General features: G+C 36.5%; 1 protein-coding gene across 1 annotated transcript in view; it reads left to right on the forward strand.

The window, feature by feature from the left end:
- Nucleotides 1-13,592, forward strand: part of thsd7bb (thrombospondin, type I, domain containing 7Bb) — a 74,834-nt gene extending 61,242 nt beyond the window's left edge. The window contains exons 15-28 of the mRNA XM_067432424.1: nt 14-192; nt 1,997-2,151; nt 2,643-2,796; nt 3,549-3,687; nt 4,248-4,363; nt 4,458-4,572; nt 5,463-5,608; nt 6,711-6,885; nt 7,068-7,241; nt 8,949-9,044; nt 9,197-9,279; nt 10,266-10,458; nt 12,146-12,233; nt 12,548-13,592. Of these exons, the coding sequence (XP_067288525.1) occupies nt 14-192; nt 1,997-2,151; nt 2,643-2,796; nt 3,549-3,687; nt 4,248-4,363; nt 4,458-4,572; nt 5,463-5,608; nt 6,711-6,885; nt 7,068-7,241; nt 8,949-9,044; nt 9,197-9,279; nt 10,266-10,458; nt 12,146-12,233; nt 12,548-12,626 (1,892 nt within the window). The 3' untranslated portion in view covers nt 12,627-13,592. The remainder of the gene's footprint in view (nt 1-13; nt 193-1,996; nt 2,152-2,642; nt 2,797-3,548; nt 3,688-4,247; nt 4,364-4,457; nt 4,573-5,462; nt 5,609-6,710; nt 6,886-7,067; nt 7,242-8,948; nt 9,045-9,196; nt 9,280-10,265; nt 10,459-12,145; nt 12,234-12,547) is intronic.
- Nucleotides 13,593-23,954: the final 10,362 nt, after the last annotated feature.

Genomic DNA, 23,954 nt, shown 5'->3' on the forward strand with positions numbered 1-23,954 from the left:
CATACTGTTACAGGTTATGAAGAGGAAGTGTGTCATGTGCCCTGTTTTACGGACTGTAAGCTGAGTGAGTGGTCAGATTGGTCCACCTGCAGTGCCTCCTGTGGTGGGGGTGTAAAAGTTCGCTCTCAGTGGCTACGAGAGAAACCTTTCAATGGAGGTCGACCCTGCCCAAAACTCAATTACAAAAATCAGGTGTGAATGATTTTTTGCCTTTTTCGAATTTTTTTATTGAGTGAGGTTACTTTTCTTTTATATTATTGATACTGTATTCAAAATAAGACAAGAGTTGTTCTGATAACTAGCATTAGTTTTACAATTGAAAATGACAGTAGAGCTCTTTAGTCCATTTAAACTAGCCTCAAGAAAAAGTCACATGCTGTACACATGCGCACACACATATCCTTAAATTATATCCGTTCATATATTCATGAATAGTGTTTTTTCATATTTGAGTGGGAGTCACAGAGGACCTGACAGTGTGTGTGTAAAGCTACTGTATAATTTATTATTCATCTGGCCCGTCTTTGGGGGTCTTCCCCAGCCCGTCCACTTTCAGCTGTTTCCACAATGTTTCTCAACTACACAAGACAAGACTGGAGAGGATCAAGACCTCCGGGGACTGAACCTCTTACCCCTCCAGCTTTTTGCTCTCGCTTCCTTTTATTTCACTCTTTTTATTTTATATTCCACCAGGGCAGGTCAAGCAACATTAAAGTTTCATGGATCTGAACTGGAGTCAGCCAGCATTTCCTTCAGCTCAGTTCCCCTCATATAAATGAACCACTAAATAACTGATCTACAGTGGGGGCAAACATCTTTCAATAGAAACTAATAGAAATTCTTTCCTTTTCTTTCTCGTTTTCCTATTTGTCCTTCCTTTCCCCATTACTTAACTCTTCCTTCTTACTTTTATTTCCCTTTTCCCATTCTTTTAATTTCCTTTTTTTCCTTTTTCATTTCCTTTGTTTTATGTTCGCGATCTGCTTTTTTAAAATGTATTCCTATTTCATTTATTTTGCAATTTCCTTTTCTTTCCCCTTTCTTTTTTTCTTCCTCTTTCTTCATATCCTTTTCTTAATACATTTGTTCCATTTTCTTTTCCCTCTTTCTTTTAATTTTCTCTCCATTCATTTCCTTTTCCCTTTATATCCTTTTCTATATGCATTTGTTAATTTTAATTTACTTTACTTTTCTTTTCTGTTTCCTTCCCCATTATTTTAATTTTTTTCATTTAATTTCCCTATTCCTTTCCTTTTCTTTCTTTCCTTTTTTCATTTCCTCTTTCTTTTAATTTCCTCTTTCTTTCATATCCCTTTCTTTATACATTTGTTCAATTTTATTTCTCTTTTCTTTCCATTTAATTTACTTTCTGTTTCCTTTCCAATTAATTTAATTTTTTCCCCACTTAATTTCCCTTTTCCTTTTTTTATTTCATTTAATTTATTTTCATTTACTTTCTTTTTCATCACCTTTGCTTCAATTTCTTATTTTGGTACTTTTCTTTCCTCTTCCTTGCTTTCTTCTTTCTTTCCGTTACTCTCTCCATTAATTTCCTTTCTCTCATATCCTTTTCTTTATGTATTTATTTTCATTTTCCAATTCCTTCCCCTTTATTTCTATTGCCTTTGTTTTCCTTTATTTTTATTTCCTTTCTTTACTGATTATTTTAATTTTCTTTGTTCTACTTTTCCTTTCCTTCCCATTCACCTTTCCTATCCTCTTCCTTTCCCCTCTTCATTCCTCTTTCTTTCTTTCTTTTGGTTTTGCTGCTGGTCATGTTCTGCTGATATGAAAATCTACAAAGGCTCAGGTGAGTACCCTATAGAATCGTGTGTGTATATAAGATTTTTTCCTTAAAAGTGTGTGTGCCTGCTTGTATAAATATTAGCAAGTTATCTTTTTTCTGTACATACTTTATATACACAGAGATAAACAAAACACACACCTGTGTGTATGCTGCCATAGCTAAAGTAATAGCTATCTTGTCTGTGATCAGGTGTCTGAGGTACTGCCCTGTTACTCTGACTGCAGTCAGTATGTGTGGGAAGTGGAGTCCTGGTCCATGTGCATCATAAAGCCACCAAACAATCTCACGAACACTGGATCAACCCAGCCTTCCTGCGGAGAGGGTTTCCGGACCTGCAAAACCCAGTGAGCTTATCACAGTTAGTCTTTTAATGAGCAAATTATCTCTTTAAAAGTTTTTCAAAAGAAGTTGTGTGTCTTTTTAAAATGTCCCGATTCGGCCACAATACAGCAGCACAATATATTGTGTCTTACACAGTACAATGATAAAACCTGTGTGCGTCACAAAGCAAAATTGTCTCATAAGTCAGCGTTCAAAACCGAGGAGAGGTCACGACTGTGCCAAACAGATTCATGGGGTCATAACTCTGCTTTTTAAAGATAAGTGAGGTCGTAACTCTGCCCTTCAGATTAAAGTGAGGTCAGAGGGGATGATGGGATACCGGGGGTAATGTAATAACTGAACAACAATGATTTCTGGTTGTATTTGTGCTCTCGCCATGACTAGGTAACATTTTCTTTGGATAAGAGGTGCCACAACCACCCTAGACATCGTCTGAGTTTTAGGCTCTTTATAGTTTCATTTGAAATCATTTTCGTTTGTCTCTGACTTAAAGCTGCTTGAAAAGGAGAGGAGAAGACCAGGATGAGGTTGTGGATGAGTCACTGTGTGCCCAGGAGGAACAGCCAATCACAGCTGAGACCTGTCAACTGCCGTGCCCCGCCCACTGTGTGACATCAGAGTGGAGCCAGTGGACCAAATGTACCGTGGTCAGTTTGACTGATGGATGAATAGATGGGGGGGCTGATGAATGGATAAGAAAATGTCAGCATGGAGGAAAGCTTGTAATGATGGGATGACTAATGAAGCATTTATTACTTTTGAAAATATAGTCCTGTTAGATGATGGATGGCACAATAAAAATATTCCTTAATGAGTAAATAATAATTAATATCTAAAAATGTCAAATGGTATATTGATTGGAATGTGTACGTTTAGCACTTAATTTGTGGAATTATGTTGATTATCTCTCAAAATGATTGTGGCATGTCCCTATATAAGCAAAAACAAGCAAAATTACAGTAATGCATTTTAGTGGATGTCTAGGGTGCAAGGTATTGCATCTGAATAAACAATAAAATCCACACTGTTATGTCGGCAGAGCCACATGATTTGACCATTACGCTTGTTGACGTGACACAAATGGGGTAGAATTGCTTACTAACCTGTCATACTGAATATTTCCTAAAGCCTGTCATTTTCATCTTGATACTCAACATGGACAAAAATCCACTAACAACAGTTTTTGACTCCAATGCAACTGTCCACAACAATATTTAAAGATTAAAATAAGTAACTACAATAATTATAATTAAGATTGAAATACTTAAATTGAGGCATTCCAGAAGTTTGTGCGTGAGACTTCCGTTGTGAATGCATTACTGTAAACACATGAATGAGAAGTCCCCGTTAGGATATGGAAGATTGTGTACTGGTGTGTTTGATGTCTGCTTTCCTCCAGGATTGTAATGATGGTGATTTGAGGTGGAGGAGTAGAACTGTTTTGAGGTGGCCAGAAGGAGATCATACCTGCCCTGATCTAAACCAGACTCAACCCTGTATCAATATGAGCTGTCTCAAATACTCCTACGTTTACTCAGGTATTGTAACAAACGTTCACACCAGTGGCGAGGCGAGACATTTTAAAGTGAGTGGACCTTTTACTACGCCAAGAAGGTCAACGAATGGAAAATTCTCAGTATGCAATTTCAGAGGCAGCTTGAATGTCAGATATACTGGGTGTCTATATTAGATAGGGACGATGAGGAAAGACCAATTGGGGACTGTTATACAGCGGAAGCGCTCTTGAATTGGATTGATCACTCATACTGACAGCCCTTGCATTTACCATTCGCCATACTATAGAAGCGGAAATTAGTGCTCATCCACCAGGATATTATTACTTCTTATCTTTACATGTTTACACAAGCATATGTTCATGTATTTGAGTGATTATTGTCATGTATGTTACATTTCTTATTTCCCAGAAAAAGCATGTTTTTGTTTGTTTAATTAGGTGGCAATAATGATGACAAGACATCAATCTGAGTAGGCCAGTGCCACCCTGGCCCTCATGTAGCCTCGCCACTGGTTCACACTATCACAATTTACAGATTGTCAAAATGTGTTCTGTCCACATTATGGTGTGTGTGTGTGTAAGACTGGAGTAGCTGTCAGCTCAGTGAAGACGCAGTATGTGGCCGGGGGATAAAGACCCGACTCCTGAACTGTGTCCGCAGCGATGGGAAGCTGGTGGAACTGAGCATGTGCAAAGAGGTGACTATTCTTTTCTCACAGGAATTTGTTTACAATAAAAGCTCTAATAGGAATCCAGTGATTGTTGTTGTTGTTGCGGTCTTCTCTTTTCTAGTTGGGTCCTTCACGTGGAAAGCTCTCTGCCCCCTGTGAGGTGGGCTGCCCTGTTAATTGCCTGATTACAGAGTGGTCCATCTGGTCAGAATGTTCACACACCTGTGGAAGCCAAAGTACGATCTCCAATTGATATAATAATAATAATAATAATAATAATAATAATAATGTTATTCTTAAATGAATAATAATTATTATACAAATTTAGCTTTTTATAATATATTTTTTTTAATTATAACCTTTTTTGAAGAAGAAGAAGAAAACAAGTGGTGCTTTCCTTAACAATAAAATTAAAATAATAATATTAGTAGTAGTAGTAATTAATTATTTGATATTAGTTATTTATAACAAATTTTGATTGATTTTGATACTTGATTTCAATCTCTATTTCTGTAGTTTTTTTCTTTACTCCTTTTCGCTTTTTCATTTTTATTGATTAATTTTTATTGTATTGTAAAGTACTTGTGTAAAAACTTGTGCTCTGTAAATAAAATTTGACTTGAAGTTAACTATAATAAAAAATGTATAATAATTATTTAATATTAATAAATACATATTAAGATATATTTTCACTATAAAATATTTTTTTATGAACAGTAAAAGGAAGTGGTGCTTTCCTTTTCAAAACTAGCCAACAACAGCAATAATAATAATATTATTTGATTATTTAATAAATTCACATTTAATATTATATATTTGTTTTTGATGAAAACATAAGTGGTGCTTTTTTAAAATTAATCTAGAATCTTTGGAAAGATAGCACACACACACACCTGTATGTTTACACCCTTGAGAGTTCCGTCATGCTTCCTTGAACTCTGCTATTGTTAGGGGCTTAATTAAAATCTATTATCGGTCTCATTTATCTTCATTCAAGGCTTTGCCAGTCCTGTGAGGAAACTCTTCCCAGAGCGCTTATTACATTTCAGCATGCAAACAGTGGACTTCAGGTCCTGATCCCATGTGTTAGTGTCTTGCTGTGTGTGTATGTGTGTGAATTTCCCAGGTCAAATGACACGTTCCAGGGTAGTTCTACAGCCTGCCAATGAGGGAGGTCGTCCCTGTCCATCTCAGCTCTCCCAGACTCGACCCTGTCCCATTAGGCCCTGCTACAGCTGGAGACTGGGGGACTGGAGACCATGCTGGGTTGAGGTAGTATTGGCGCAGTGCACCTCAAACACAACTGCTGCTGCCACTGAGATATTGTCTGTTGCTAGCAAAAATGAACAGACCAAAGATGCTTTACTTTAAACTGTCAAAGTGCACACATCATGACACGGTTTCCCCTGAGCTTATATGAGATAAAATCATCCTCACTGTGCCATTATAAACAGCTCTGACAGAATTCTGTCTCATTCTTTATGTTAAGAGGTCGGCATAAGTGCGGCATCACATGAAAGTAAAACAAAACCTATTCACAGGTGTATTTATCACCTTATGATTTTTTCAGCGGCTGAAAGTATATACCCCCGGGCCCATACACACAAATGGATCGCTGACAGTAAAGTTTTTAGAATGTTTCTAATTCCTTGGTGAGGCTTGTTTGAAAAACATTTTAAAAATCTTACAATCCCATACTTTTGAACAGTAGTTTATGTAAATTTTTTGTATAAATGTATAAAAGTAAAAGCCATTTTAGGTCTTAAAAAAGTATATAATTTTAGGTGTAAAAAAAGTAACCAAGTACAAATAAACAGTAAAAATGCATTTTAAGGGATGTTAAAAATGTAACTGTCAAAAAGTTTTAAATAAATAAATTTGGGTGTAAAATGCATAATTAAAAAAATCTCTGGTAGAATAAAGGCTACCAATTAAAGGTGCATTTTTATATAAAATCACTGAAATAGGTGCCCTGAGCTAGCAAATGTGTCTCTCTGACAGCAGCAGCAGCAACAACAAAAAAAGTCGACATGCTTTTTTAGCCAATCAGAACACCAAAAGATCAAAAACACTCTCTGGCTGTGAATCATTTCGCGTGTTGGACACAAGCCCATGCGGAGGCCATATCATGGTGTTATGAGCCAATTATATTATGGCTAAATCTAGAGTGGTTTCTTTCTACCCACACTTTCTAAATAACAGAATTCTAGATAAAAAAAATAGCCTGAAGTATTTTAGCAGCACACAGAAAAAAAAACATAATACATCTAAACTGTCCAATATAACATCAAGAACATGACGGATCTGCTCTATCTGTAATCTCTCTCTCTCTCTCTCTCTCTCTCTCTCTCTCTCTCTCTCTCTCTCTCTGCAGGGGGCCGACTGTGGCGAGGGAGTGAGTCGGAGGGAAATATCCTGTGTGGTGCACTGGGGTTCTCTCTCAGGTCCTCCTCAGCCCGTTCCGGTGGATGATAAGATGTGTGTAGGAAATTCACAGAGCAAAGTCAGTGAGATTGAGTTACTGCAGCCCTGCACAATCCCTTGTCCAGGTTTGCATCTCAAGCACAAATACCACACTCGAACGTTTGGAATAAAGATTTTTAAAAGTCTTTATTTTTGAAAGTCTCTTATGCTCACCAAGGCGGTAAAAACAATGATATTGTGAAATAAAATGTAATTTATAAGCTCTTTGCAAACACTCAATGGCTGCAATTTCTATCTGTTACATCAGGAGAATGTCACCTAACCAAATGGTCACCATGGAGTTCATGTCAGCTGCTCTGTTTGGATGGGCGGAGTTTTGAGACGTGGGGCCGGCAGGCCCGTTCTAGAGCTGTAGTCACACAAGTCCCGGAAAATCAGGACTCCTGCCCCAGCCAGATGTATGAGGCACGACCATGCCAAGGTTTGTGGGAAGCCATAGGGCCCTCTCATACACCCGGCGCAATGTGACGGCAGGTGTTATGCATTTGTGCACAAAACGAGGTGTATTCAGCTGCATTGCTGACGTGTTGCTATTTTGAGGAAACTGAAAACGACTGCGCCATTGACCAACAAAAACCTGGTCTAAAGTCAATAGCGCAGTATTTTTGTGTTATTTAAAGGGAGCGTTAGTAATATGCGCATATAGACCGGTGCACAACGCACATACAGGGAACTACGTGCATACGATACGCAGCAGCACACAAACTTTTTTAATTATGAAAAATTAAAGGTTTAAAATGTAAAAGAGTATTATTGTGAACAATAATATAAAAATACCAACATGTCATAGTGGATAGTCATTGAATGCATCGGAATTAGCCTACCTATTTACAGTAATAATGAGCAAGCAGGCGTCACTGGACGAGCAGATCCCGTTCCTGGCTAGAGAAGCGGTCAGCTTTTATACTTGGAAATCCCACCATGTCCTGATTGGCTTCATCACTGTCTCCTCTCCACCAAAAGCTGGTGTGTGCACAGTAAAAAATAAAATAAAATAAAAAATAAGTTACCTGGTTGCCTTAAAATTTTGAGTTAATACAATGAACATTTTTGAGAATCGACAACCTTTATTCATATAATAATAAAAGATTTTGTAAGCATATTGGGTAATTGTGTGTTTTATTTGTGATGAGCAGTAAAACATGCTAAATTGTTATTTTCATGATTTATCACATTTTTTATGTGGTTCAGATGCAATAATATTTTGGGTTTCTCTTTATTAAACCAATTTCCTTCATTGTATCAACTCAAATTTTAAATTTCATTAAACTCAAAATTTTAAGGCAACCAGGATACTTACTTTGTTAAGTTAAACCAACAATATTTTTTTACAGTGTGGTGGGCGTTCTGGCACAATATGGCTGCCGTCACATCTTCCAGGTGGATCCTGCACATTGGTGATGGTTGAGGAGATTCCCCCCTTCCATGTAAAGCGATTTGAGTGCTTAGAAAAAGCATATATAAATGTAACGAATTATGTAAATAGCAAACCCGCCATGGACAACTAGGCAAAAAGACCCATTTGTCAAAAGTCTTGTGGGCACAAATCTATTGTGGGTTTTGAGGCCTTAATTCAGTACTTACATTTTTAGCTTTTTCAAAAACAAAGCATAAACACTTCTCTCAAAAATACAAGTTTGTACATACATGTTGCTAACATGGTAGCCCAGTTTGTGCTGAATACAGTGTAATGACACTTTTGCCATTAATATGTTTATGTAAATGAAAAAAACACAAATGTAGAGCATGTCAAAACATCTAAAGGGCTCCAAAACTGTGCAGTCCTCTAGGGGTTAAAGGTATTAGGAGATGAGACTGATTGTTTTATTGCATGTTATGCCCAAAACACACCCATGACTTATTAAGAGACTAGGTACAAGTCAACCATTTTTATATTGTCGATAAACTAGCAAAAGTGGATTAGGACATGCCCTAAGTGCACATTGGTTAGAACACATAAACAAACTCTTTCTTTGGCTTGGGCAGTTCCAAGCTGTTGTTTTTCATAGCTGTTATTTCCTCTCTGGCTGTGTGAGAAAATAGCTTAGACTGAGAAGTGATAAACAGGAAGTGTTGTTCAGGCAATAAACCAGAAAAGCACTCTGTGTGTTTTCGTCTGTTCTTCCAGGAGGAACGTGTCTTAGTTATGAATGGATGACCGGTGAGTGGAGGCATAACCGTAGGCTGGTGTGGTGCCAGCGCTCTGACGGAGTCAATGTCACAGGTGCACACTATCAATGCATTCATTTGCAAAATAGTATAAGAAAACAAATACATGTCTTATTTCATAATTTATTTTAGTATTGGAAAGGACTAGGATAAAACAACCGTTCATTTAGATTTTGGCTTAATGTAATCAATGTTCCTCTACATTAGGAGGCTGCATCGCTCAGAACCAGCCATCTGTGGTACGACAGTGTCACCCTCCCTGCACCAAACCCTTCTCCTTCTGCACACAGGTAACACAGAACACTGGGAACATGAATCTCACAAAGAACATGGTCCTGTTTCATCCCGAAACTAAAAGGAACAAAGGAACAGTATTTTTATTAGATTTTTTTATAAGATGTTCCTCTCCTGCCTCCTCATTGATATTGCTACCTAAAACTAAAACTATTACAAATGTTTTTGGGTAATTTAAACAAAAAAAATAGATATACATTTAATTTGAAAAAAGTATCATTATTATTATTAATAATAATAATAATACATTATATAAAATATAAACTTTAGATAAAAAACTTGAATATTGCAAATGTTGTATTAGTAATTAACTGAAATGAAAAAAAGTTAAAATTGTAATTTAATTTCTGAAACTGAAATCAAAATAAATTATTAAATAATTAATCAAATGAAACCTATATAAAATATTAAAAACTTAAATAATACTTGTAATACTTAACCATTTAAAACGTTTTTACATTTTTTTAATATTTCTTCATCACAGTAATGGAAATGTGAGGGTGGCTTTGGTAGAAATAATTTTGCTTTATATATTTTATTAATGTTTGTTTTAATTTAACAAAATGCAATGAATAATTAATTGTTTATATTTAAAATAAACATTTTTTTTTATTATTGTCAATATATTTTAATCATAAGGTTATGAATTACATGGTTAACAATGGTAATACAACTGCTGTTACACGGTAGCTTCGGATCTTCGTTCCAGCAGTGAATGATTTTCTTTTCAAGGAACTGAGCTTTGACAGATGCTGAGTTTACTTGATGTGGTATCATTTGACTTATGACGGTGTCTCACTCTGTTATGATGAGATGTAAAACTCTTCATTATCATATATCACAACTTCATCTCACCCACTAATGCTTTGCAATTAACAGCTGTAGGTCTCCATATGTAGAACGTAGCACATTGCAATATCTAGCTGCCACCACACTACCCCATCTCCCTTATGTTTTACAAGAATCTCTGTCTTATTGTCAGAATGGAGTCTGTGGTTGTGAGAAGGGCTTCACAGAGGTCATGACCTCCCATGGGTTCCTTGACTACTGTACCAGAACCCCAGGGTTGGACCATAAGAAGGCAGATGTGAAAACCACCGCAGGCCGTCTAAGACCAGAGCACACTCGGAACAAGAACCACGTCAAGGACTGGGCGCTACAGCCTCTTGGTCCTGGTACTAACAACAACCATATGCTTTCCTACAGAGTGATGCAGTGATGATGATTTTTTTGTAGACCAACCCAGAAGTTAGCATCACCCCAGTTCCCTCTACAAAACCCAATAGGATTTATCCATTGGCTTTTGAATTATTGTAGGGGAATACGCTTTTACGATCAAATTGTTTGGATTCTTATGTATTTTGTTCTTAATGATTATCTCTTTACAAATGAACACACCTAGATGAATTTTGAAGCTTAAATACAATTGCCAGAAGTAAAAAGCTAAATGTCAGCAAATTTTAGAAACATTTCCCTGAAGGTTTGAAGTGGACTTGGATGTAGATCATTTTACCTCTTCGGTGTGATGGCATTTACTGTCTCAACAACCTCCATAGTCCTATTAAGACACTTGTTAGCAACCGCCATTTTCAAAACAGTTAACCCAAAAATTAAAATTCTATCATTAATCACTCACCCTCATGTCGCTCCAAACCCGTAAGACCTTCGTTCATCTTCAGAACACAAATTAAGATATTTTTGATGAAATCTGAGAGCACCTCTGACCCCTCCATAGATAGCAATAACACTTTCATGGTCCAGAAAGGAATTAAAGACATTGTTAAAATAGTCCATGTGACTCCAGTGGTTCAACCAAATGTTATAAAAAATGTCACGCGTCACATTCAGACCTAACCAGTCACGGCCTAATTCACAGAGTATAAAAGATGGTCACTTACACAGGTCTGAGTTTGCAGATGCTGACGCCGACAGATACCTCCAACCTCCCCATCACCACCAAGATGGTCCCCACCTATACCTTCCGGTGGTCGGCTGCGCCCCTGCCTTCATCCTCAGGCAGGAAATGCAGAGTCTGTTACCCTTACTACGAAAGCTAAGGACGGGTCCTACGCCAAAGAACTCTAATTATCATACTTGCTGAATGATCAATAAATGTTTTGCAATTCATCTGGCTTCCGAATCTTTCTGCTAGAAGTGATGAGAATACTTTTTGTGCACAAAACCAAAGAAAAATAACGACTTTGTTCAACAATTTCTTCTAGCCTGTGTCACTCTTGCGTTGTTGATGCTGTTTAAACAGTGCAGCACTTCCAGAACGGCGGCTTACCATTGGCCGGCGCTGTTCACATGAGCACCACGATGCATACGCACGTTCTGCTGTAGAACTAGGAAGTGCTGCACTGTTTACTCTTTATCCACAGCGTAAGGGTCTGACACAGGCTAGACGAAATTGTTGAATAAAGTTGTTTTTTGTTGTCTTTTTGCGCACAAAACGTATTCTTGTCGCTTCATAAAATTAAGGTTGAACCACTGTAGTCACATGGACAGTTTTATTGATGTCCTTACTACCTTTCAGGACCATGAAAGTGTTAATTGCATTGCTGTCTATGAAGGGGTCAGATAACTCTCGGATTTCATCAAAAATATCTTAATTTGTGTTCTGAAGATGAATGAAGGTCTTACGGGTTTGGAACAACATGAGGGTGACGAATTAACGACAGAATTTTCATTTTGGGGTGAATGAATCCTTTAAAGTTGTGTTAAACACAGACCTTATGTCAGGCATTCAACCAATAACTCTATTGGATGGATTGTTTGATTGACAGCTAGTGGTATAGAGACAGTTTTCTCAACCAGAATGCTTTGATCGAGCAAAATGTTAATATTTATTTTGACTGACAGATGGGCGTGTCAAGTTGTGGGTGTATGGGCTGATGGCGGCTGGGTTTGTTGTGATCCTCCTCCTCATCATGATGTCCTTCCTACTGTGGTGAGGCTGATTTTTTTACATGGATGTGTCGTGCATATCACTTCGTGGTTTCTTTCTTACATAATAAACAGTTGGGGTCCTAATCACCCTCCCACCCTCAGTTTAGTTTCCAATAATGACTGCCTGAATCAACATTGTTTAATAAATAAACTATTGGCATATATTTTTAACACATATCATTTACCCTCATAGATAAAACATGTATGTTCTGCACTCTAGTGGTGATCATTTAAACTGCAATGAATCACAAAGCAAATAGTTTCTTAGGTGGTTGTTGTGAGTTTATACATATTTAAACATGTTTTGCGTTTCAGTAAGAACCCAGAGGGCAGTCCCAGCAGCAGTCCGCAGAAAGCGCTGGCTTTGGCATATGATGGGGATGTGGATATGTGAGTCCACTGTATGTATGCAATGCTAAAACAGACGTCTGCATCATTCAGGCCACAGCATGAACTTTCAAAGCAGCACACAAGCAGAGCATAACAAAGAGCCAGGCCAGAGATGGTGTTGACCGGAGAACTAAACGGGAGGCGGTCGGGAGAACATGGAAAATGTCATACAGCCGAAACAGGATGTGACATCATGTCTACAGTACCATAGCGTGAGTGTGTGTACGTTTGTCTGTTTGTGTGTGCGTTTGTTCACGAGTGTGTGCGGAGATCTGTGCGTGTGGTTCGTTTAATGGCCATTATGAGGAAATTGTTCTGTAAACGTTAAAGGAATCGTTCACTCATAAAGGAGTTTCTCATGTCGTTCTTAAACCCTTAATAATATCTATCTTCTGTAAAACACAAAAAGAGAATTTCTAAAGAATATCTGCGCTACTCTTTTTAATATAATCAGTCGTATGAACTACTTTTATAAAGCTTTTGCTTCTACTTTTTTCGATGCTTGAAAGCTTTGTTCCTATTCAGTGCATGAAAGAGAGCTACCAGAACATTCTTAAAAACATTTAATTAAAATTCCTTTATGTCCACAGAAGAAAGTCAGGCATATGAGTTTGAAACTTACATGAGAAAAATTATGGCAGCATTTTCATTTTTGGGTGAACTATCCCTTTAATGATCCCCCTTAAAAAAGGGATGTTTTCTGATGCACTACATTAGTGCTATCTTAAGTGCCATATTTATTCATTTATTTGTGTTTTAAAACCTATATAGTCTTTAAAAATTGCCTCCCTATTTGAATCATTTAGGTGTTAAACAACAATCTTTTGATTTTACCCTGATCAGCTTTGAAGGATTTAAAATGCTTTGTTACCCCTGAGAATGAACATGTTCTTTTGTAATGTGTTTACTGTAATGTGAATATTTTCTATCAGTGTCTTCGAGTGGTTTATAAATAAATCTGAATCGCAGAGAGGAGTGTTATATTTAAATAAGCACTGTTTCATGCTGTAGGACATTCCTGCTGTGTTTGCGCTCTTTTAGATTCATCTCCTTCTGTGCGGTTCTGGAACAGTGCTGCTGTCATTTCCCATCAGTATCAATACACTGAGACAACATCTATGGGTCAAGCCCAGATTGTCATATTCCTCTCATGAATTGTAATTAGACTGTGAATTAGTTTAAACAGATGAGATCAAATGAGAAAAACGCAGGTGCTACACAGCTGCATGTATCCGCAAGGGCCTGTAGATGGCAGTAGGAAACTATGTTAGAGAAACCAATTTTCTGAAGTTTTTGGTTCTTGTATTCTGATACAATAAGGACATCCTAAGAGAGCATCTTAATTTGAAGCATTAGTAACCGTGTATATATAATTCAGAAGTTTGAAGTATCACTGTTCTAGATCCCATTTTAAGATCCAAAAAGAAAAAAAATACTGCAAAAATGTAAACATACAAAAAAGAAAAATATATTTATTTCAGCTTACAGTTTTCAGATCATCTTATAAACTATTTTGTTAAGTCATATCAAAAAATGTATGATATATTTAAAAACCTATGTGATTTATGTGGATCAAAAGAATGAGAAGTCTAGCAGAATGTTTGAGTTGCTTCCATACAATGATGTCTCTATCTTGCACATTCATATTAACACTTATCAGACATGTCGTGATGGGCTTGACGTCAGTGACAACAAATCTAAACGGATGTTTAAAGTTTAAATAATGCTATAGCATTTAGAAAAATGCTAAAGTTTTCATGTGTTAAGCAAACTGTTCCTTTAAAGCGGTAAAACACATTTTTCCGAAGGCTTGATTGTGTTTGCGGGGTGCACTGTAACGTGTTCATGCTTCGTTTTTTTAAAAATTACATTATTTTTCATATATTTTACCTACACTGCTCTGTCCCTTCATGTAAAAACCGTCTGATGGTTTCTGGGTTCTATGAAGCCGGTCCCTCAAAAATACGCAATGGGCTCAGATTGGTTAGCTGGCCCAGTGTGTTGTGATTCGCTTACCGCCTAGTGCACCGGTAGTCTGTAAAAACTGCGGATCTACAGTGATCGCTATTCAATGGCACCTTTTGTATTTTTAGAACGATTATAGACAAATATCTGTCTCAAAAACTAAACTCAAAAACCCAAAACGAACACTAAGTGTTGGCTTTATATAGTAGCCAAATCAAACACAGAACCATGTTTAGCATGTCTGTAGATAAACAATACATAAAAGCTCTAATCAAAGAATAATTTACACTTATTCCAAGTTTGCTGTTGAGATTAGGTGTTTGTCGGATAACAATATGAATGAGCATTTAACAAACTGGTTTGCAGAGCTAGCGTTGTAATTTGTTTACAACTTCTTTGCTACAACATACAAATAACAATACAAACTATTACAGGAAAACACATTGAAGAAAAATAAACGGTTGTGGCCTGTTTTTAAAGTTGGAACTGCTCAATCTTTCAGGACAAGCCATTGTGTGAATCCTGCATTGAACTCGCGACGATTGTGGAAGCTTTCCTCCATAAAATGTGCGGCACAGAGAGCGAGATTTGGGCAATAATTATCTAAATGTAAAAATAAATACATTTTAACCATTGATCCGTAACTCCCCTGTCCCTAGGAAGGCTGAACAAAGTGGACCTGCAATCCAGATGAAAATAAAAGCGTTTTGTCGGCATTACGGCAACAACACTGTGTCAGTGCCGCCGCTCCCACCACGTGCATTATGCGCTGGGCATAGGGCACCAAGTGCTGAAGGGGGCAACACAAGAAAATTCTCGGAGGAGGGGTTTATGTAAAATATTGGGGTTAGTGATGTCACGCTACCGGAATGTCTGTAGCCCCTACCAAATATCTCCCTTTGCTTTAAACTTTGAACGTTGTAACTTTGCAGATGCTGTTTATGCCCAAACAGCAACAATACACACTAGCTAAAGTTAGAAAAGTGAAATCGTGTTTTACCACCCCTTTAAGGGCGCTTATGCTCGAAACACTTAGGCTGTAGATTTATTTATTTTTTAAACCCTGCAATCTTTTTAGCATCTGCATGCTGTTAAATACTTGCATGTTGGCATAAATGCATAACAAAAAATGTAATCAGCAAATGTGATTGATTTGGAAAAGTTTTGATCGAGCGCAAGGCGTTTGAGTGAGTTTCTTCACACCTCGCTTTGCATCAGGTCACTGATAAGGTTTTCCAGGATTTCGAAATTGGATTCATTGATTTACGAGAGGAGGTAAACGACTTTTAACTACTCTCAAAGGAAAATATTGTAGGTTATTTGGACCTTGAATTATTTTCCGTCTAGCTAAATTCAGCCAAAGATGATCAAATTACCCATTACAGGCAAATGGGCGGCCCACAGCAGCAGTCTTTTTGCATCAAAATGTATTTTGTCTCTCACAATCTGGTTACTGTTGAAGGACAACATTAATTTTACATGTCCGTTTTCACAACAGTGGATCAGCCTTTTTTTGTAGATATATGGTTGTTTTAGAGAGAGTTTAGTCATTTAATTTAGTTTTCGGTCAAATAGAAGACCTCTCATCTCCTCATTCCTCCACTCTCGTACCTTCTCCCCTCCCCTCTTTTTCGCTCCTGTATCAGTGAAGAAGTGCATTAGAGAGCTCTCGTTTTCGCTCGTGTCTCTGTGTGCCTTATCAGATGAGATAAGCTTGAGTGCTAAGGTTCTAATAGGGTTCCAGCCCAGTGGGATTCTCCTCACGTGCCCAGAGAACAACAAACACATACATCACTGCAGCCCGAGATCTGCTCCGTTCCACGACAACACAGACGCTGCCCAAATCAACCACATTCTGAACCATCAAGATCCCAGTTTACTGAAAGCTCCCGAGATCGCCAAGAGTTTGCTCTTAAAGGTACAGTTCACCCCAACATAAAATTTACTGTTAAAAGTCACCCCCAAAGTCTTAATTTACTCACCCTAATATATGTTTTTCTTTTTTTAACACACCTTACTTGAATATACGAAAACATAAATGTGTTGAATATATTGGAAAATATATCATGATTTGGGGGAATAAATCGAACTGCAATTTTTCTGATAAAAACAGCATTTTAAAAAAGTGCTTGTGTGTAGGGGTGCACAATTTGGCCAAAAATGTTATAAAAATAATAATAAATATTGATTGAAAATAATTATAAAGTACAACTGTATAAATTACACAAAAGTTAAATATTTGTCAAAATATCTCTTTTTGAATTCCACAAAAGAAAGAAAGGCCACACTGGCATATGGCAAATTTTAATTTGTGGTTGAATTAATCTTTTTTAAAACATTGCAATTAAAAAAATAATAATTTGCCATTGAAACAGATATTCCCGCCCCCAAACTCACTCAATTGGTTAACTCAGTGTTGCAGTGTTAGACTAGACATAATGCACATAATGTTTTGAAGAAGCTACAGTGGGGAAAAGTGTTTTCCATCCAAAACATCGACAGGATTATAGTCGCATCATGTTTATAATAAAACACAAAAAAAGTCTGCCTCAGCAACAAGCTTTGTCAGGCACTTTCGAGGGCAGCTCACCTTCCAAATATTAGTAAACGATTATTAAACACAATCACTAAGTGGAAGGCCAGTAATGAGAAAGATAAAAGAAAGTGGCAATGAAGAAAAAGAAGAGTGTTGGAAGAGATAACTCCCGTCTCTTCATTACTCCCTTCTCTCTTCCATTAAAAGCTTTTTCCAGCTCCTCTGCCCCCGGCTGAAGACTCTGAAGAGAAAGTGTAATTGTGCATGGGAAATTAAGTCTGCGACTTGCGACACTATTTAAAATACTGAGTCCCCAAGGGTAAGGAAGTCTGCTATAAAATGACAACCAGTGTTGAGGAAGCTACTTTAAAACTCTAGCTTGTCAAGCTTCAAGATCCGCATGACTCATTAATAAAGGAGTAGTTCACTTAAATGAATATTCTTTCATTATTTACTAGACCTTATTTTGTTGCATTCCTGGTTTTCTTCCATGGATGGATATTATGGCAACTGTTTTGTATATAATGAAACTGACAATAAATGACAAGAAAAAAAGTGTAAAAGTGGTCCATTTGACTCGTGAATATATGAGTATATATGTATATATATATATATATATATATATATATATATATATATATATATATATATATATATATATATATATATATATATATATATATACTGCACCATGTAAGTATGTAAGTCTTTTGAAGTCATATGATAATCTTGATATCTGCATAGATCTCTGAGCTCATGAGAAAAATAACTATGCCACACACTGTCAGAAAAAAAAGGTACATTGCTGTCACTGGTGCGGTACCCTATAGTACAAAACCGAAAAAGGTATTATTATGTACCTTAAAGCACTGATATGTGTCTTTTAAGGTACTAATATGTATTTAGGGCTATACTCATTTAGGGGTGGGTAAGGTACAAAGATACCTTTTCACTTTTCTACCTTTTGGGTACTGCCCCAGTGACAGCATTGTACCTTTTTTTCTGAGAGTGAATTTGCAAATAGTTCATTCTTTTAAGTTAGACCATTTAAATGAATCTGTTGATCAGTTTTACAAAACCGGTCTATAAGATTACCTTGTGAAACGTACTGATACCATTTCTAATTCAACTCTAATGAGTTAGCTCAACGACCGGATCAGTGAGTGAAACATTATTTTGATATAGATCTGTTCAAAGATGCAGTTGATCAAATGCATAAAACCATTCTGAATGATCTGTTTATGAATTTGATGAACTGACCCAAGAACCCGATCAGTGGATGAGTTGCTCTTCTGAAGTCAGAATCGTTCCTTTGATTTAGAACTTTATTCTGAAATGGTTGATCCACACTGTAAAAAAAAAATATTGTTGGTTTAACTTAAAAAAGTAAGTAATCTGGTTGCCTTCAAATTTTGAGTTTATTGAAATTAACAATTTGAGTTGATACAATGAAGGAAATTGGTTTAATAAATAGAAATTCAAAATATTATTGTATCTGAACCACATTAAAAAATTGATAAATCATGAAAATTTGGCATGTTTCACTGTTAATCACAAATAAAACACACACAATTATCCAATATGCTTATATTATATTCTTTTAAAAAAAGAAAATATTTGAATAATATTTAGATAAATGTTCTCGATTCGCAAAAATGTTTATTGTATTAACTCAAATTTTTAATTTCAATGAACTCAAAATTTTAAGGCAACCAGGTAACTTATTTTTTAAATATTTTTTTTACAGTGAGGTGGACAAAGTACACAACTCTATTACTTGAGTAAAAGTAAAAGTACTACTGGTCAAATATTACTCCGTTACAAGTGAAAGTTGTAAAAAAAAGATTTTTACTCAATTAAAAGTACAGAAGTATTTGTTTTCAAAAGTACTTAAGTATAAAAGTAAATTTCCTTTTTTATGCCAATGTATTATTTTATTATTGTTGTATAAATGCACACTGCCATCATGGTTTAAGCCATTCAGTGATGCTCCATCTGACATACTAGCATACGACTAACTTAAACTAATTTAAATACTTGTATAAGTTACAAAGCTCTTTATAAAGCTGCTGTCTCTTTAAGGCCGAATGCACGGATCCAATACACTGATACACATCTGATATTCTCCCAACTTTACTCTTCTCTTTCTCCCAGACCTTTATATTTTTTATATTTTATAAGACATGTACCAAGTGTATGCCAACTAAACTAATCGTGATTTTTTTTTTTACTGAAACATACTTTCAAACTATGGCTATGGGTGCACACACTTGTGCCTAAGAACCGTCTTCTTCCATTTTCTATGAACAGATCAGTGTTCAAAAAACGTTGGGGAAATGTATATGACTATAAGAGTGATTCCTGATAGACTGTCTGAAACAACAACAAAAAAAAACCTTTTAAAGAAGGAAAAAATCATCCACCGACTTTCAGAGCTGCAACAGAAACGACTTTCGACCTAGATAGAAATGTAGTGGAGTAAAAAGTACGATATTTGTCTTTCAAATGTAGTGAAGTTAAAGTCATAAGTTTCCAGAAAAAATAATACTCCAGTAAAGTACAGATACTCAAAAAGTGTACTTAAGTACAGTACTCAAGTAAATGTACTTAGTTACTGTCCACCTCTGGTGCATGGTTGCATCAGAAATTGCATTTCATGCTAGGCGAAAAAATGTATATGACGAGAACGTCCGATTTCACAGCACTCATAAAAGAGTACCTATTCTTTCAGCGAGATTCTGAAGTGTGTATACAATAAACACTTCCATGACATGACATCCACAGGAGAGGATAAGTGAATGGCAGTGAAGTGACGCTGGTAGGTCACATGACAAATGTAGTACATCAAGATTAGGCTACATACATAATACACACTTTTAGAAAATACTTTTTAGAGGTCGCAAAGTAATACTTATTCAAAATAAGTATACCTATTCCGAAAGTATACGATTTTGGACAGGCCATGTCACACTATCAGTAAAATGATTAAATCCTGAATCAAACTGATCTGGTTCGCGAGTCCAAATCACATCACTTGACTCAAGAAAAATATCAGCGAAGAAATTGCTCTTTTGAGACAGAATCGTTTTTTTTTATTCCGATTTTTTTTTTCTAATTAATCAGTTGATCCATGTCACAATAGTCTGAATGATTCATTCATGAATCGGTCTGATCCGGTTCACTGATCGCCATTTCTCTCATGAGAAACGGATCAGCAAACAAATCATTCTTTTGATCTTTTCAATGACATGGTTAATCAACTGCTCAAAGCTGGTCTGAGTGATTTATTTACATATTAAACTCATCCATTTGAGTTCAACTTACACTGTTATGTCAAATCATTTCGATTAATTTGAGTTGATCCACTGGTCTGAATGACTCAAATGACCACAAATTTGATTTACTGGATCTCTGGTTCAACTCACTGTTTGAATCTGCAACAGCAGTAACAGCCTACTGGAAGGGAAGATCGTCATATGACTTGGAATATACTTTTGTGACACTTTAGTGACTAGTCATAGTCTACTCTTCTTACGAACGTGTTTTTTGGAGAGTAAACTACCACTTGACTAAAGTCTGACTGCTTGGACCATTGTCCAAGAAGCCATTGGTAGGCTTATTTAAACACAAAGCCATCTTTTTTCCCATAGTTTTAGTTTTTTTTTACATTGTGACTCATGAAACATGAATACGAAACCTCTTATCTTGATGACAGATTGTTTTAAAACTGCTGTGTTTTCTCCTCCAATCAAATCTTGCATTTGTTCACTGCGGTAATTTTAATCAGTTAGTCTGGCGGAGTGCACAAGCCAACATTTTCCCCTTGGGATCAATAATTGTATTGATGACAGTCCCGATAGAGGCAGTTCAAGCAACCCGTCTCTGCAGAGCAACATCGATTTCATTTTCTGCAATCCATTCGAATCAGGTGGCTGCCAAACGCCATTGTGTTTCACCTCGCACCGGACAGGCATTATCAATCACACACAGAGAATGGCCTGTCCGATCAGGCCAGAGTTATGTGCAGTCTGTCTTTCTCAGGGACATTGTGAGAGATGAGGTTCACTCGGGTGCTTTACACAAATGCCGACAGGTTGCAGTGCAGCTGTTGTGCGTTGGCCATAGGCAGAAGTGTTCAATCTCTTGATGTCAGACTTATGCAACGTGATGGTTGCAGAAGGTTTTTGTTTTTGTGGAAGATCTACCTGTGCTAATTAGATTTAACTGGAGATAAGAGTTGTTGACTGGAATCTTAATCAGTTTGCCCACTTATATTGAAATTGTGATATGACTCTTACTTTACCAAAAGTATCGCGTCCTTAAGTGTTTTGAGCCTTGGAAAGGCGCTATATAATATATATATTATTATTATTACTCTTTCAGTACCAGAGTGCATTAATTGGTTCTTTTTATACTAGCCTATGGTATATATGATTTCATACCAGTGTTATTTTGTATACTATTTATGTACTAGTACTACTAGGCCTACTTTATAGTATTTATTCATATTTTGAATTAGCTTTTATTTTTAGAATTTCAGTTTTCATTTTAATAATAAAAATATTTTTTGTTTTAGTCATAGTACTTTTAATCAGTTATTTTAGTATTGATACTACTATAGTCTAGTTTGTTAATATTGTGAATTTTTATATTTTTCTGTTTTTATTTTCATTTGAAAGTTTATGCAATTTTGTTGTTTATTTTTGTACCTTTTAATTGTATCATTATTTTTTTTTGCTTTTATGTCTGTAGTTTATTTTAGTACTTAAACTTAAACTAAATGAAAATAAGAACTGTTCCTTCTAATATTTATGTTTTGCTTCAGATTGTATGTTGTATTTGTTTTACTTTGAGTTATAACGATACCGTTCCATGCCACTGTATTTTTTATTTGTGACACCAACAGTCAAAAATAAAAAATAAAAAAGGTAAAAAAATATATATTTGCTAAATATTTTTAAAAAACAAATTATTTATTCATACTATCTACTTTCCGAAATATGATTTTTCATATTTCTCTTATCGTTTATGATTTAACTTTAGACATGATGATGAAGCTGTCTTCTGATCCTTATTAATGGACATTCTGCGGTATCACAGCCGCTAGGCAACAGAGGGAACTCAGATGCAGCACTCAATGCCACGTGAAGTGTTTCACGTATAAAATGTATCGCTGGACTGCCTCTTTGTCAATAATACCTGCCAATGTGAATGTCAGGGCGACGCATGAGAATCCATTAGACACGGCAGCAATAGCCTGACCTGTGGCATCGCATTCAGTCACTGTAGCCTACTGTCATTTCTTTTGGGTCTCCAAAGAGATATTCAGAATGGAGTGTTAACCCTGGATCATAAAACACAAGAGACTGCCACGGGCCATTTTGACATCAGTCTCTGATAAAGCTCCTCAGACACGTGTAGCTATTGTGAAAAACCACAGTCTGCTGTGAAATGAAAAGTTTTGGTCATTTTGAGGTGTGTTACTCTAATGAAACATTTTAAAGAACATCACGTTCAGGTCATATGTCACCCCGATTTTACGAAATATAATTAATAAAAAATATATCTTGCATAAAATAAAACTTGTTCTAATACCTCCAAAATGATCAATTATACACTGTCCATTACAAACTAAAATTATTTGTATACAAAACAATATACTATAAATGTCCAGACACATTACAGTCTGTAATTGTCGTTGAAAATGTCCCATTATCATTATTATTATTATTATTATTATTATTATTATTATTATTTAATTTACTTGATTTTGGGGTGAAATGTGGCCTGGACAGGTTGTCTTGTGATTCACCTTAAAATGCTTTCGTTCTGCTGCTGGGAGTTTGAAGTGAGCGCTGTAGCCTAATCTTAATTAAAGGGCTTGATGGCAAAAGGCAGGGCTGAAAAATCCTGCAAAAACAGATTCGTTCACAAGGAGAGAGAGGGAGGGAGAGAGAGAGAGAAAAAAGAGAGAGAGACAATAGGTTTCTAAATCCCATGCCGGATTGATCTTCCAGCTTGTGGTGTTGGGAGTTCTGTAATTATGGCTGAACTGAGTCCTTGACCCACTTTTGCAGTCTTATCTTTCTCCCTCTTTTTCATTTTCTTTCTTTCTATCTGTCTTTCTCTCACTTCGTCTCTCACTCCGTATTTTTCCTCTCTCTCATGCCGTCTTTCTCCTGCTCGCTAAACTGCTGAAGAAGTGCATGCGAGTAGAAACGGCCGTGTAGATGCTGTTATGTGAGACGGAGATGGCCGAGTGCCCGGGGTGTTTAAACTGTGAGAGTTCGCTCCAGCGGGGAGAATTACTCTCCTTCTTTCTCTCAACACCACATTTGGCACCTGAGGCCTGCCCTGGCAAAGCACCTCATCATCCCCCCCAACCCAGACACAATTCAGCATGGCACCGCAATCCGCTCAGTAATGCGGGACCTCGACCACAGCTGGCTGCAGGGAACTCTTGGCCGTCTAATATTTCATTTCATCCATTTCTTCCTAGAGATGAGAGTCGATAGTCTTGCTCGGGGTGATGTTTGGTGGTAAAGATGTTCTCTTTTAATACTACACGGCAAATGTGCCGAGACAGAAGACTCATCCTTATTCCGGCCAAAGCAGGCTAAAGGACTGAAACGGTTGAGTTTAACTGTCAACCTCATTTCACGTGTCATACTGGATAATTTTTATGCCATTGCAGAGTTTATGATACAGAACAGTGTTGGAAAAAGCTTTATAAAAGACCAAGGTGTCCCACTGTCTTCGTGATGAACTGCAAACATGTCCAGGTCACGTTTCTTCCCGAATTAAAAAAACTTTACCAATGATAAATAGCAT

This window comes from Pseudorasbora parva, chromosome 22 (genome assembly GCF_024679245.1).
Source record: "Pseudorasbora parva isolate DD20220531a chromosome 22, ASM2467924v1, whole genome shotgun sequence".
Classification (NCBI taxonomy): domain Eukaryota; kingdom Metazoa; phylum Chordata; class Actinopteri; order Cypriniformes; family Gobionidae; genus Pseudorasbora; species Pseudorasbora parva.